At 47.5% G+C, this 15,787-nt stretch overlaps 2 protein-coding genes across 2 annotated transcripts; both read right to left on the reverse strand.

Annotated features, from left to right (window-relative positions):
- Window positions 1-468: 468 nt before the first annotated feature.
- dync1i1b (dynein cytoplasmic 1 intermediate chain 1b) lies at window positions 469-6,793 on the reverse strand (the record flags this gene model as incomplete). Its single annotated transcript, XM_084443769.1, has 16 exons — window positions 469-837; window positions 1,857-1,982; window positions 2,233-2,373; window positions 2,481-2,628; window positions 2,818-2,951; window positions 3,065-3,178; window positions 3,289-3,435; window positions 3,934-4,059; window positions 4,229-4,328; window positions 4,412-4,574; window positions 4,726-4,803; window positions 4,912-5,027; window positions 5,158-5,217; window positions 5,855-5,945; window positions 6,428-6,542; window positions 6,686-6,793. The coding sequence occupies 16 exons, from the start codon at window positions 6,791-6,793 to the stop codon at window positions 730-732; spliced, it is 1,875 nt and encodes a 624-aa protein (XP_084299895.1). The 3' UTR covers window positions 469-729.
- Window positions 6,794-8,938: 2,145 nt separating this feature from the next.
- LOC311313766 (protein tyrosine phosphatase type IVA 3) lies at window positions 8,939-13,534 on the reverse strand. Its single transcript, XM_084443951.1, has 5 exons — window positions 13,417-13,534; window positions 13,153-13,245; window positions 11,964-12,094; window positions 11,528-11,602; window positions 8,939-9,844 (listed from the first exon to the last, which is right to left on the reverse strand). The coding sequence occupies exons 1-5, from the start codon at window positions 13,519-13,521 to the stop codon at window positions 9,727-9,729; spliced, it is 522 nt and encodes a 173-aa protein (XP_084300077.1). The 5' UTR covers window positions 13,522-13,534; the 3' UTR covers window positions 8,939-9,726.
- Between the last annotated feature and the right edge of the window lie 2,253 nt (window positions 13,535-15,787).

The following is a 15,787-nucleotide window of genomic DNA, read 5'->3' on the forward strand; positions in this document are numbered from 1 at the left end:
ACGATCATCCGGCTTGTACAGAAGTTTTCCTCCTCTCCGCCATTCTGTGTGTTTCCTTCCGCTCGTCTTTAGGATGACCTTTAGTTACCCGACACTATTATCGACGTAATTGTCATGGTAACTCCGCCTGGTACGTGGCTGTTTGAATTGCTGGCTATCAAGGTTATAAGCAAGGAAGGGTGGATATCCAATTAATAACCAATTAATGAGCATGTACTCTATACACGAATTGGCTTGGATCATTGGACCCCAGATGAGGTTACAAAGATGGGGGAAATGTGTGTTTCAGGGTTCCCATCAAGGCTTTTTTATTTAATTAATCACAGAAAAAAACATGTAGCCTGACACACCTGCAAAACATACCATACATTCCATCCTCATGCAGAGAGAGCAATAAATATATAAATACAAATTGTTTATTTTTAACGCCCCAAATGAAAGCACACTTGGACAAAACTCGATGGGCACATGCAGATTAGATTTTGCTCACTCCAACATATCACCCACAGATCATTATTGTAAGCTATGATGTTGATCTCAAGCAGTAAATAAAAATCCTAATCTTTTTAACAAATGATTTGAGAAGAGTTATTGCACTAGGCAGTGGTGTTTTGTCTCTTGATGGATCTAAGTTGGATCACAGTGATGCAGCAACTTGCCAAAGTGAGAATTCATGAAATGATTAGTCCGCATGGATGTCTGTTTGGAAGATACCACTGGTGAGGAGTTTCAACCCGCCAGCTCCACGCCCCCGTCCCCCTCCCCATCTCCGTGGGAACGGAGTTCGTCCAGTGTGTGGGCGAAGCGGCTCCAGTCTTCTGGGTGGGGCAGGGCCAGCTGAAGGACACACAGAGAACACGTCAGAGGGACAGGACACACAGAGAACACGTCAGAGGGACAGCTGAAGGACACACAGAGAACACGTCAGAGGGCCAGCTGAAGGACACACAGAGAACACGTCAGAGGGACAGCTGAAGGACACACAGAGAACACGTCAGAGGGACAGCTGCAGGACACACAGAGAACACGTCAGTGGGCCAGCTACAGGACACACAGAGAACACGTCAGAGGGACAGCTGAAGGACACACAGAGAACACGTCAGAGGGACAGCTGCAGGACACACAGAGAACACGTCAGTGGGCCAGCTGCAGGACACACAGAGAACACGTCAGAGGGACAGCTGCAGGACACACAGAGAACACGTCAGAGGGACAGCTACAGGACACACAGAGAACACGTCAGAGGGCCAGCTGCAGGACACACAGAGAACACGTCAGAGGGACAGCTGCAGGACACACAGAGAACACGTCAGAGGGACAGCTGCAGGACACACAGAGAACACGTCAGAGGGACAGCTGCAGGACACACAGAGAACACGTCAGAGGGACAGCTGCAGGACACACAGAGAACACGTCAGAGGGACAGCTGAAGGACACACAGAGAACACGTCAGAGGGCCAGCTGAAGGACACACAGAGAACACGTCAGAGGGACAGCTGAAGGACACACAGAGAACACGTCAGAGGGACAGCTGCAGGACACACAGAGAACACGTCAGTGGGCCAGCTACAGGACACACAGAGAACACGTCAGAGGGCCAGCTGCAGGACACACAGAGAACACGTCAGAGGGACATCTGCAGGACACACAGAGAACACGTCAGAGGGACAGCTGAAGGACACACAGAGAACACGTCAGAGGGACAGCTGCAGGACACACAGAGAACACGTCAGAGGGACAGCTGCAGGACACACAGAGAACACGTCAGAGGGACATCCATACGGTCACTGTTTTTATTTTCTTCCTCAGGCAGCGCTGGTCCGCCACAGGTCAACTCCTTATGTTCATCAACTCACCTCCCCAACATCATAGATCCCAACACCGCCCTCGGAGTCGCCCACGGCAACTTCTCTGCCGCCCGACGACCACCTGACCCGGTTCAGGGCGCACGGCCCCTCCATCGTCACGCTGGCGCACGGAACCTGAGACACATGCAATCTTCATCATCATCATCATCCTAAATCACTATATTCCTCAGGACCAAAACTGCTGCTGCCTGTGACTGTCTACTGCACCACCAAGCAGGTCAGGCTTACGGTTAGGGGTGAGTGTAACCAGAGTCTCACCTCAGTGTCGTTGTCAGGCTTACGGTAAGGGGTGAGTGTAACCAGAGTCTCACCTCAGTGTCGTTGTCAGGCTTACGGTTAGGGGTGAGTGTAACCAGAGTCTCACCTCAGTGTCGTTGTTGAGGTTCCACAGGTCCAGACGGCCCCTCCCGTCTACCGATGCAAACACTGCCGGATGGACCGGAGACCACATGACATCATACACGTAGTCTGCATTATCCTCAAAAGAGTAGAGTGGCTTGTTATGCTAGACAGAGAGAGACAGATAGACAGACAGAGAAACATGACTGGCATTAGTTAGAGGTACAGTACACAAGGAAGAAAGTGACACGTGAAGCGTGTTGGGGGGCCTACCTTCGTGCTCCACAGTTTAACTGTCCAATCAAATGAAGAGGTGAGGAAAAGGTGAGAGAAGTCGGCTCCTCCTCCCACGGCATTGTGGCAGCTGATGCCCGTCACCGGACCCTGATGCCCCTCGAACATCTCAGCTATACCTGCTTTACTGTAGGCGCGCGCGCACACACACACACACACACACACACACACACACACACACACACACACACACACACACACACACACACACACACACAATCTCAGGTATGCTAGATGCACTTGCAGTTATACCTCCCATATAGGCTGACTGTAGTAGCAGATGACCGGCCTAGACTGTGTCCCCGATGTGACTGACCTGCCGTGGCGAGAGGCTGAGTACACCAGCCCCTCCTCACTGCCCACCACAAAGTTGTTGACATCTCCGGTAGGGAAGGCCATTCCTGTGACGGCCACAGACCTGGACTTGTTGTACATCAGTTCCATACTCTCCTGTTAGATAGATAGATAGATTGATAGACACACACACACACACACACACAATGAGAATCACTATATATCCTCCTGCTACACTATAATACACCAGAGAGCGACTGGACACAGACCTGGGGTGAAGAGAGCATGTCCAAACTCCAGGAACACATCTTCCCGTCTGTCGATACGGTGATCAGGTTGTTGGCGTTCTGGGTCCCCACCACGTTGACACAGTATACAGGGTGCTGGAGAAAGCACACGGAAAGAGGAACTATTCCCGTTTCTTCTCGTGTTTTTTTATGATCGTAGGTGGCCGGGGGGAAGCCCCTCGGGCGCGAGGACGCGGAGGACGTACCGTGTGAGCTGCGGACGACAGCGGGCTCCTCTGTACGGGGGTGCGTCTGTGGCTGCGGTTGTCCCACAGGACCACCTGTCCCGAGTACGTCCCCCCCAGCACCAGGTTGGGATGAAACTGGGCGAAACCCACCGACATCACCGATGACTGGGCGAGAGGAGGACATGCGGGATCATAGATGAATTAAAGGCGAAAAAAGTCCAGATTTCAATGGAGACTAATCATAAAAATAAAAAGATAAAAAACCCTCTTAAAACTGTAACAAAAAAAGAAGGCTTGTGAGCCAATAGCATTAGGACTCCTGATCGCTCCCGCCTCCCGACGTACCGTGTGGTAGCAACGTCGCAATACTATTGGCCCAGCCTTGTTAGACGTGGGTAAACAGAGGTAAAGGAGGACGTTCTTTCTTAAATTAATACATTTAGACTCAAAAATATTTTTTGGGGAAAAGCAATATTTTTATTCTGCAACTTTTTAAAAACTCTGTGGATGTTTTTTTAAATTTTATTTGTCTACATAAAAATCATATCTATATGATATATATTTAAGTTCAAGATAAGATGTGATCGCAATATCACAACAGCAGAGAGAGAGAGAGAGAGAGAGAGAGAGAGAGAGAGAGAGAGAGAGGTGAAGTTGTCAGACCTGACAGTGGAATATGTACTCTGGAGTCGTCTTCTTGAATTTGAGGTTCCAGACCAGCGCCACGCCATCAGGCTCCTGGGGCGCGTCTTCGTTGCTGTTGTAGGAAGCCACCAACAGTTCAGGGTGCTGCGCACACACGCACACACACACACACACACACACACACACACACACACACACACACACACACACACACACACACACACACACACACACACAGTTAGTCAGCTAGACAGTTGACAGGAGATAGTCGTATGATGCTTGGAGCTTTAAATGTTGCTAGGAAATATGGTACCTGTGGAGACCAGTCGAGGCAAGTGACAACTCTGTGTTTTGACCAGTGTTCATCGTAGAACTGTCTGTTGAAAGACAGATTGGATCCACCCTGCATGTCTCTGAAATGAGAAAGATGTTCTTCAGCCATATTCTCCAACCATGTTCTCAACGGTCATGTTCTTCAGAAGGAGGCTACTCTCACCCATCCTTGTCTTGGAGGTCTCTGCCACTATAATCAAACAGGATATCGGCCTTCTCTGCCAATGCGCGCTCCACCACGCGTACCGACCAATCAAAGAAGTGCAGGAAGTCCTCTGAGTGCAGAAGCTGCTGGCGCTCTTCCTCTGTCAACTCCCTGGGCACGTCTGAAACACATGCACACACACATTTTGTATGAAACATACTTGACTCTGAAATGGAGACAAGACTACACAAGGTTTTTAAATATTAGTATTAGGGAAGTTGGCTGAAGGGCTGAACTGCAGCAGCAGGGCAGGGGGTGTGTCTCATCCTCACCTTCCTCCTTCTCATCTAACTCCGCCTCTGGTTGGTTCTTCTGAGATTCTGTGACCTCTTCCTCCTCTTCTTCCTCCTCTGAGGATGGGAACAGACAAATCCTTAACAACATCATCATCATCATCATCATATTCTAAAATGTCTCCCCTCTTGTGCTCTGTATCTATGGGGAGGATCTCTGTTTACCGTCTGTGTGGTCCGGGGCTGAGGGCGTCTGGGTCTCCTTAGTGTAGCTCACCAACTCTTTCGGGAGGAAGTCAACCTGGATGATCTTCGATGGCCCCAGTCTGCAAATCCTGCGCCTTAAGTGAAGAACAGAAGACTTTAGAACTGAGACAGCTGCTTTTCTCTCTGCAATCCAAAATAAGCTGCTTGGTAAATCCCTGTTCTTGTGGAGAGACAAGGAGAGGAGACAAGAGGAGAGAGACTCACCCCAGGTCTGAGTCTGCTAGTAGCTGCAGGGTGGAGGGATCAGAGTCCCACTGCAGAGCCCTAGGACCGGCAGCAGGGGGCGCCAAAAACACACCTCATTAATACACAGTCACAACTCCTACTGGATGATCTCATGCTGGGCAGTGGGTACACAAGACATGAACTCCCAGAAACACACTCCCAAAAACACACTACACGTCACTGGCAGCAGTCGGACCCAACTACAGATGTCACATAACAAGCCCAACATGGAACCCACTGGCGTGACTCCAGCTGACTACTACAATCATCACAAAATTGAGACAGACACTGGCGTTTTTAATGACATCATACATTCCCCATAGCAGAACTACACAGACTCTGGTTCTTACCGATATCTGACGTCCCATTTACAGATGTAAAGAAAGAGGACAAGCCATGAGACACTTCTTGCTATCAGTACGGGAGGATGAAAATGGGAGGATGAGCGAAGAGGATGAGGTTGTGAAGGAGAAGGAACGGGTGAGGTAAGACGAGACGATGAAGAGGTTTCTATGATATAGCTACGGGAGGATGGGGAGGGAAGTGCAGAGGGTAAGGGGGCATCAGCAGGGAGAGCATGAGAAGAAAGACGAGGACAACGGGAAGACAAGGAGGGTGAGAGAGAAGAGGGCGAGGGAGGAGGAGAGGCGAGGAGTAAGGAGAAGCAGCTCCTTACCGACCCCCCGCGCCTCCATCCACGGACTCCAGGCTGCCCGCCTCGCTGCAGGTGCTGACTGATAGCGAAGAGGGAGACAGAGGGGTTGGGACTAAATAATGAAAATAACAGGTATCCCAGGTGAGTGGCTGCAGGGGCTGCACTGGAGGCCAGCATAGTCCAACCCCACAGCCCACAGCCAATCCCACAGGGGTCAAATCAACAGGATGGTGAGAGATGGTTAAAAGCAAAGGAAAAGAAATTCACAAGAAAAAAGGAAGAGATTTTGTCATGTCTTACCTAGACGGTTTCTCAAATCTATTATTCAAGATATATTGGATTAGAATGTGACATGTAACCCCTTCCGTTAATTTCCAATATTCACATCCACATCTTGTCTGATATGTAATGTTCAAACATGTAGCCACAGCAAACCAGACCAGGCTTGGATAGGTCTAGATGCATAGCTGTGATATAGGCCATCAACCCCCATGGCTTCACAACCACCAAATAACACAAAAAAACACCAACAACCATGGACTCCAGTTAAATAAGGTTCTGTACACTCAGCGGTACATGTACATGGTTCTGTACCTAGGGGGGGTTCAGGAGAAATGCCAATACTCTGCAGCAGCGCTTCCGTCTCTCTTCGTTTGCGGTCCAAGTCTGAATCCTCAGGGATACTCTCTGGCTTCTGCTGTGAATCCGACTGAGGAAGTGAGAAAGGGGTGTATATATATATCAGGGAAGTGAGAAGGGTAGGTAAGTCTTAGGGGTTGGTAAGTGAATGTGTGGGGAATCAAACTGTAGCCAATGTGAATCTAAAGTAACAATGGAGTGAGTGGGTCTCACCTCTTTCTTCTTCCTCTCCTCCTCCTTTCTCTTCTTTTCTTCTCGGATCTGAGCCAAACGCTGTTTCTTGCGCTCCAGCTCTGCTTTCAGGTCACTTTTCTCTGACATCTTCGCTTAGGCCTACTTGGTGTATAAGAAAGCAGCTTTCTGTACTTTACCGTAGAATACAATTGTACCTTTATCTCTGGTAACTGCTTTAGTTCTATGAACCAACCTTTGACCCTGGCATAATCGATGGGGGGTCAGACATCTCTACTATCCATATTCTGGCTAATCACATGTCATGTGGGCTGTTCTTTGCCAGCACCTCTGTTGTTGGAAGGCAGCCACAGTAGTGGGCCAAGAACCTGGACTATAGAGAGAGTAGACTCAAGAGCATTGAGGTTTCATGTATTGTTGTTAGCCATGCATGGAGCTGACATGTGAGTGGCATCAAGCCCTGGGGCTTTTCTCCTCTGAACATTAGCTGAATCTACTGAGGAAGAATCAGTGAAGTGTAAAAACCTTTTACCCCATCTATATATGGTGAGACATCTATGGCTAGAATCATGTGATTAGCAAACCACAATGGGCACCAAGCAAATGACAAAATAATAAAGGGAAATACAGGAGCTCTAACTTAATTTGATTTGATTCAATTATTGGGCGAGGCAGAGGTCATTTATTTACGTGCTGAAGAGGGCAAGAGGGCACAGTCAAACACTGTCTAAATGAAATAAAAGACAAAATAATATCTAGGCGAAATGCTTTATTGAATGCAAAATGGAGACATGGCGTAATCCAGGAATAACTAATCCAGACAAACATGCAGACAACAGGCAGCACGGATGCATGGCAGGCACACAGTTAACAATTACTGATGACAACCCAAATATTATTCATGTCTAAGTTAGCTAAACGTTATGAAAAATGAGTGAATGACGCCGTCTAGTGAATAGCTGACTAGCTACAAGCATGGCAAAAAGATAACGTTGTGCCATAAATTACCGTGTCGTGCTTGCGTCTGTGCTGATCCTTCCGAGAATATCTAGGACAATAAATCTCGTTACCGTAGACAAATTAACACCAATCTATGTGTTACTATAAACGAACACGAACAATAATGACAACATAAACAAAAGAGGTTCGCGTTTCTCTATTACAATGACATCCGGAAATTGCTTCTATCGACCCGTTTCTGAAGACCGGAAGAGACGTAGGTATGTTTTATTTATTTATTATTTATTTATTCAATATTAAAAATAAACAAAAAGACAAAGTTAAAAGAGTACATTCAAACACATGACAAGATACATATCATATAGCAAAATAAAAAAGCACAAGTAACAAGAATATAACTTAAGTGCATTTGGACCGTTGGGAGTTATTCCATAAAAGAGCCTTGTGTGGGGAAAAGATGTACAGGAAACATATTTTCCAGGTAAACAGCATTGATGAAACTTATACAATTTAGTTGGACAATCTTTCAGGTTTGCATATAGGCTTGTCTCAGTTACAGAATGAGGACACAACTTCGGTTCTGCCCTTGAAAATAAATGTTTATCTGAATGTTGACAAATTATGAGCCAATGGAAACAAACTCACAACTCAGGTGGAGCCTGACAACAGGACATAGCCCACTAGAGGCATATTCCTTATATCACTTTATACTATAGGGACATTTGAGCTTGATTCTACTGTACTCAATTGTGTCTACGAATCCTTTGCTGATTATTTATAACCTTTTTACAAAAAAATTGTGAATAGTTAATCAGCTATCTACAGGTTGTTTGTAGTTGGTTTAGGGAGGACAATTGTTAGATAGCGTTGAGGATATAGTGTTGCTGAACAGTTTAATTAAAAGATCTCAGGTACACTTGTAAAAGCTCCAATAAATTGAAAGTGTGGCAAAAAACAACAACTCCCATCTCTCCTGGTGATAACATCCTACATTACAGTATATTAACATCCTACATTACAGTATATTAACCAATGTGTTCACAGGGCCTAAGGCCATTCATACCAATTTTGACTTTCACAAAACAACCCAAGTCCATATTTCTTAGTCATCATCATCTTTATTACATGTACTTCATTAACCGTGAACGATCAGAAGTGGGTATTTCCGAGGCAGAGGAAGGGAACACGCTCTCTTCCAGGTTCCTCCTGAGCCGTGCTGGTCCTCCACCCGGGGGCAGGAGCTCAGACCTGCTTCTGAACAGCCCAACACATCCCCCCTCAGACCCCAACTAATGTGGGCCATATTCCCTTGCCAAATATGGGTGCTGTCTAACACACATGCACAGATGCACGCACGCACGCACAAACACGCACGCACGCACACAAGCACACACACAAACACACACACACGATAAGCAGCTAGTGGTGCAGTACTAATCCCCGAGTATTTCATACAAAATAATTACTATAAAAACCCAGCACAAAACCTTGCCCTACATTAACCCTCCCCCAAACTCCAGACAGGGAGAGGGAGATTTGACATGATGAATTATGAAACATACAAAAACACTTTTATAAAAGTGCAAGGTGGCTATTCTCTGTAATGGCGAGTTAACAGACATTAAACTGTACACAATTTCTGAGACGAGAGATAAAAACATTAACAGCAACATGAAGATGTGTGTTTCATGATTTCATTCATATTGGTGGCTGTCAGGGCCGTGTTGTCCTGAGTGTCCTTTGAGGGGGAGAGGAGCAGGTCTGGGACACAAACCACAATGTCGCTGGTGGTGTATTGTGTGTGTGTGTGTGTGTGTGTGTGTGTGTGTGTGTGTGTACTGTATATATGAGCTCAGTCCAGGTTGTGATTTTCCTCTAGGAAATTAGCCAGGCTGTAGATGAGTGAGTCTCTGGCAGCCCCAAGAGAGAGAGTGTGTGTGTGTGTGTGTGTGTGTGTGTGAGGGAACAGAGGGGACCGAGCCTAAGAAAGAAGTTGACACAATCCTGGATGCGGTGAAGGTGGAGGGGGGGCAGGGTGGGATGGCGGATGGGATCCAGACCCAAATCGATCACGTGGGTCCTAGAGCCGTTCTGGCGGTGAGTCACATGGTGCAGCACTTATTCTTGTGGTTGTGAGGGTCCTTGACACGCAGCCTCTGTTTGGATCGGTATTTCTCCAGGTAGGTCAGTTGCTTGCTGTTGATCGCTCCTCTGCGCTTCCTGAAAAGTAGACGGCGATAGTTAGGACTCTCACTCCCGCATCTCTAAGACACCCTTTCCATAGAGAATCTCAACTCACATGGTTTTAGACTAGGACTAGGCTTAAGGCCGGGACACACCCAAAGGACTGCAACCAATGCGTTTTCTACCTATCACGGCTGCCTGCTGGAAATGTTTTTTCCCATGGCCCAAAGAAAGGAGTAGACACACACCAGAGCTCACTGACAGTTACGACAATTCATCAGCTCAACACATTCTGCGCCTGCAAGGCAATTGGAGCCTGATATAAATTTTTGCATTACTAAGAAATTTTGCCATGTTTATCAAAACCCTAGTACTAAGGCTACATTCCATTGACTAATAAACTATTTCACTTTTTCAAAAGAAAATTGGCAATATCCTTATTTGTCTAGTTGCCATGTTGCCTATATCTACACATAGCTCAATTCTGTGAGGTGATGAGACAGCCAGCTGACATGTCTATTGGCAAAAAATACAGTTTTAGGCTTCTTTGTTAGCTTAGTAAATACAACAATAACAAGTTAACTGAGCTAGAAACGGTTCACTTACGCATGGGCCAGTGTTCCAGATGACCATGACACACCAAAGAAACGGCAACCAACCAGTTAATCCCCTGCTGTGTTTGTCCTGGCCTTCAGACTATGTCCGGGAAAATATCTGTATCCTACTGACATGTCTCTTTACAACAGGTCTAACAGGGTGTCATACAGTCTCCTACGTAAGGCGCTTTCCCACAAGAAAGCCCCCTGTACTTTTCCCCCAGGGGAAAGTCCCCTAGAACTCTCTGTTCCCTAGAACTCCCCATGTAGATCCCATTCAGACAGCGGGGGAGAAGCTCTCTCCCTGCGCAGAGGAGACAAGGGACTCGCCTGCTTTATAGCTGCTATATAAAGGCAGTTGCAAGAGAGTCGCCCATAGACTCATTCTTGGATTTCTGTCAATGGGGAAAAAATATTTTTCCCAGCAGATGTCTTAGTAACAACATTGAACTAGGAAATCAGTTTTGTGTTTATGTAGTTAAGTTTGAGAAATCCCCGCGATGCTCTGCAGTAAACACAGAAGTGTTTTGGTTGTTATCAATTGACTTATGAACCTCATCTGTCTAGTGGATTTTTTTCCCCCATCAGATGTCTTAGTAACAACAATATTGAACAAAGTAAGCAGTTGTGTGTGTGGGAGTTATTCCGTTGTAGAAAATCAATTTGGAAAATCAACGTGATCGCTAAGCACGGAAACTTTTTTGCGCAGTGAATTTAAACATGGCGCCGTTGAAATAAAACTTCCCTACTAACACAATCAGAAATGTTCGGCGTCGCCACCCCACCCACAAAGTACTTTTCTCCCATCTAGAGTACTACCTCGCGAGTGGTGTTTTTTTGGGGGGGGGTCGAAAGTCCCCGGCGAACCCACCCATAGACCCCGGCCCCTTTGGTGTAAACACGGCGAGTAGTTCAGGGGGGATACGCTCCTCTTGAGACAGTGGGAGACCAGACCTCTCTTAGGAGAGTACAGTCTGATATGATTGAGATTGTGGATAGCTGCTGCTGTTAGTGCAAGGATTTGTTTTTATCCTCCACCCAGTCAAATTTCTCAATTGTGAAAATGTACTTGATAAATAACCCATATTCTTTTTGTGTTTTTGATTGATTGATCAAGACTTACTGTCTAATGAACTGGATGGCATCCTCGTACTTCATGCCACTCTCAATCAGCGCCAGGGCCACCAGTACAGGAGCACTGGAGACACAGAGGGAGGGAGGGAGGGAGAGAGAGAGAGAGAGACAGATTGAGAGAGGGCAGACAGAGACAGACAGACAGACAGACAGACAGACAGACAGACAGACAGACAGACAGACAGACAGACAGACAGACAGAGAGAGAGAGAGAGAGAGAGAGAGAGAGAGAGAGAGACTTCACATACTGGGAATGTCACTGCCTGCTTTCACTAGCCATGACAGGATGTGTTAGGCTTGATTGATGTGTTGGCCTGGGTCGGTCTGCATTACTGTTGATGGGTTGGGACGAGGCTTATGTGGTGTTGACCTGGCCTGTTTGCCGTGTGTGTGTTGGCGTGTGTGTGTGTTGGGGGCCGTCTCACCGTCCCAGCCCGGCAACACAGTGGACAGCCACACAGCAGCCTGGGTCTTCAAAGAACTTGTTCTTCAGCAGGCTCAACCAATCATCCACAATCTTAACGGGGGGCGGAGCACCGTCGTCAAAGGGCCAGTCCTGAAACATAGATGGAACGTGCATGAAACACACATGTATGAAACACATATAGTATTACAGCATGCCGTCATGTTTGAGAGACACCGGCAGTCAGATAACCTTTGGCTACCAGGACACACTGCTTAAAGGACAATGCTCGTTTTGACAACCTGGACCTTATTTACGACATATTATAAGACGTTTGACTCACCGAGATCACTTTGGTGTAGTTCGGAGGCATGTAGAAGAAATTTAAAATCCAGCGCGAGCCAGTATATCCATGTAATGGCGGTGGTCGGGGCACCGAGAATGCAGTTTCTAAAAATCTATTTTCTGCCGCGAAACGGTTGTTTTCATCTATCTGTCTTGATGAATCGCTAGTTGTGCTTACATAGAGCATAGGCCTGTTGTGGTATTTCACATGCCTCTGTAATATGATCTTTAGAAACATCTTTAGACACGAAATAGCTTCCTCACTTGCTCCAGCACGCATGCGCACAGCGTGCTGGAGCAACGATTGCGCGCTGTGCGCATGCGTTCTGGAGCAAGTGGGGAAGCTATTTCGTTTCGAAAGACGTTTCTAAAGATCATATTACAGAGGCATGTGAAAAATAGATTTTTAGAAACTGCATTCTCGGTGCCCCCACCACCGCCATTACATGGATATACTGGCTCGCGCTGGATTTAAAATTTCTTCTACATGCCTCCGAACTACACCAAAGTGATCTCGGTGAGTCAAACGTCTTATAATATGTCGTAAATAAGGTCCAGGTTGTCAAAAACGAGCATTGTCCTTTAACAAGTAGTAGTAGTAGTAGTAGTAGTAGTAGTGCACTGTTGCAGCATCAAAGATAACAAAATTAGATAGTAGATACAAAATATCAGATACAAATTTATAATAGATACAAAATGTAGAGAAATCCAAAAAGCAAATAAAAGTGTGTATGTATGTAGGTCGGTCTGTATGCAAGCCTGTCTATGGGGGTGCGTAGGTGTGTGTGTGTGTGTGCATGTCCAGTGAGGGAGTAGCTCAAGACACTACACCAGGAGATGACTAGAAGAGGGTTTTGATGACTCACCATGACTGTGATGCCATCCTTCTCTAGGGCGGTTTTGTCATAAGTGACCTCACACACTCGGACAACCGTGGTCGCACCATACTTCTTCAGGTCCTGGACAGACGATTTATGACAAAAACTCAAATCCTCCGCAATATGAACACAGGACAGAAACGTAATAGTGCGTTCATTCTGATGAGTGTATTGAGGGTGGGGTTGTGTGTTCTCATCTCGATGACGGTGTTATGATTGGGCCTGTGTGTGTGTGTGTGTGTGTCTTCTCACCTCAATAAAGGTGTTGAGGGTGGCGTTGGTGGGGTTGTGTGTGATGAGAAAGCGCATGTTCTTGTAGCTGAGCTCCACCGGCGCGGGCCGGTTCATCTTGGCCATGCTGCGGGGACCACTCTGAGGAGAGAAAAGCCCCCCGACCCCTGACCCCTGCTCCCGCCCACAGGCAGCAGAGGCCACAGTCCACCAGTTCACTCTCCGCTCGCTGCTAGCCGGGGGCTCTAGCCAGTCCTAGCCCCGGGTGCTAGCCAGGCGTCAGGCCTGCTACTGTCCCCCTGGTCCCTCAGAGGCACTGTGGGGTCCAGTAGGATCCTCTGGTTCTGGCCCTCCAGGGCAAGGGGTGCAGGAGAGGGCGCTGTTGGCTTTCGGGTGGTAGCTAGCTGACTGTGCCCTTGGCAAACTCACTCACTACCCCATCTGGTGAGCTGCTGGGCAGGCGGTTGGGAAGAGCAGCGGCAGGGGCGGGAGCCGGTGTCCTGGGAGCAGGCTGGGGGTCCTGACACCAGGGTGGGGGTCCTGTGGGCATTCAGGGGTGGGAGGTGCGGGGCATCCTCCCCGTGGTTGGAGGCTCAGGCGCTGGGATGTTGGGCGTGGCAGTAGTCTCCGCTCCCCTGCAAGAACTCCATCAACCACCAGCCCACCACAGTGCTGCTCTGCAGACAGGAAGACAAGAGGAGGATGGCTTACTGCCAGGGTCGCTCCCTCCCTCTCTCTCTCTCTCACACACGCACGCATGCACACTCACACACGCACACTCACGCACTCACACTGTGGGCCACAAACACACAAATACTTCATTAGTAACGTCGACTGGTTCTTGTTCAAATTACTCAAGAGACCTAATCCTAGATAGCCATCAGACCTTTTCTATGTTAGAGGTATACACTCACATCTGGGTGTTTTGGTTGTCAGACCAGCAGCTGGTAAATTCTGTACTCTTTTGAAGAGACATTCCCTCTTTGTACATTTCTACATAGAGCCCTGCCCCATTCACTTCAGACGGTTGGTGTTTCAGCACATTTAGCCTAAATATAGTAACACTGTCTGTTAACCCAAAACTCATAACCTTCAAAGGCTTACTTCAACCGTCTCTGGCGAAAAGCAGCCAGACATCTTCAGACTTCCTACTAAAAGCCCATGTGTCCCTTCTTTTAATAAAATGGCTGGGAGGGACACACCACAGGAGGAGACAGGGTTCTGGAACACCACAGAAAATTGTTGTGGCAACGTCAACGCTCTTCCCTCTCAGAGACGCACTATAGAACCACGAGAAAGCCCCTAGTAATCTGAAGATTTACTACGCGTCTCTGCTTCTATATCAGGCTGCCCTCCCTCTTCCCTTACTATTAGCCCGATTCACTACCCGTTCTCTGGCTTTTACTGATCCCAGTCCCACTAAACCCCCCTCTCTCCAACCCTAATGCTACCCCCTATTCCCTTACCTTGGTCTCACTCTGTTTTCCTCTTGAGATAAAGCGCGTGTCTGCAGTGATACGTGTGTCCAGTGGGCAGCTCCTACCGCCAACCACAGCGACCGAATCTGCTCTGAGCCAGTTGAGTCTGCCCTGGCTTGCCATATGACACTGACAGCACTCAACTGCTAATGTCACAAACAAATGCACACTTAATGCTCTTAGGAGGCGTAGAGAGGCCCCGCCCTCCAGCCCCCCCCCCCCTACCGGGCCCACCATAAAAATAGAACGTCCAGCCAGTCAACCCAGAAGGTTCACTAAGCTGCTTCATACATAAATCCCCTCAAACTGTACATGGGCTACATGTTAGCTTAGCTAAGCTAGCCCTCATACACAGAGGGCATACCTGAAAGGTAACACATTCACATAGCATACTGTTGCACATTCACATAGCTAACCAACATGCCTGTAACCCTCTCATATACTGTAGCAGGCCTACATATTAGATGTAATCACAGCTGCTCCAGCCAAGCAGCCTATGCCGGTTATGGTAGCGTATATATGTCAATAGATCTGTCAGACCGTAGAGATTAATACGCTTTATGAGTCCGCCCAGCCGATAACCCTGGTCACGAGGGGGGAATGTTCAGCAAGATAGCCCGCATACCGAGCTGCCACACCAGCCAACTGTGTGGTAGGTAAGGTCACCAGACTGAGAAGATATTCAGACAGATTATGACTAGCTATGGTCATACTGGAATATACTTTATGTAATGGGATTGTACTCTGATAAGTCTATAAACAGGATCAAATCTGAGTGAATAAACAACCTTAAAGTGTAAGGTCACTTAAGAGACCCCTCCATTCTCTCCCTTGCAGAGCCTGCTGGGTAATTGGTATGGGGGGCTAGCTTAGCTACAGCTCTCACATTAACATTGATTCAGCGCTGGCTGAAG

This window comes from Borostomias antarcticus, assembly GCF_949987555.1.
Source record: "Borostomias antarcticus genome assembly, chromosome: 10".
Classification (NCBI taxonomy): domain Eukaryota; kingdom Metazoa; phylum Chordata; class Actinopteri; order Stomiiformes; family Stomiidae; genus Borostomias; species Borostomias antarcticus.

Bases quoted from the DNA above. Each gene is read 5' to 3' on its own strand.
- LOC311313766 (XM_084443951.1), bottom strand. From the start codon at position 13,521: ATGGCCAAGATGAACCGGCCCGCGCCGGTGGAGCTCAGCTACAAGAAC. The intron at 13,246-13,416 runs GTGAGAAGACAC...TCGTCTGTCCAG, and splicing joins CCCTCAACACCTTTATTGAG to GACCTGAAGAAGTATGGTGC. The intron at 9,845-11,527 runs GTAAGTCTTGAT...TCTACTTTTCAG, and splicing joins GCCATCCAGTTCATTAGACA to GAAGCGCAGAGGAGCGATCA.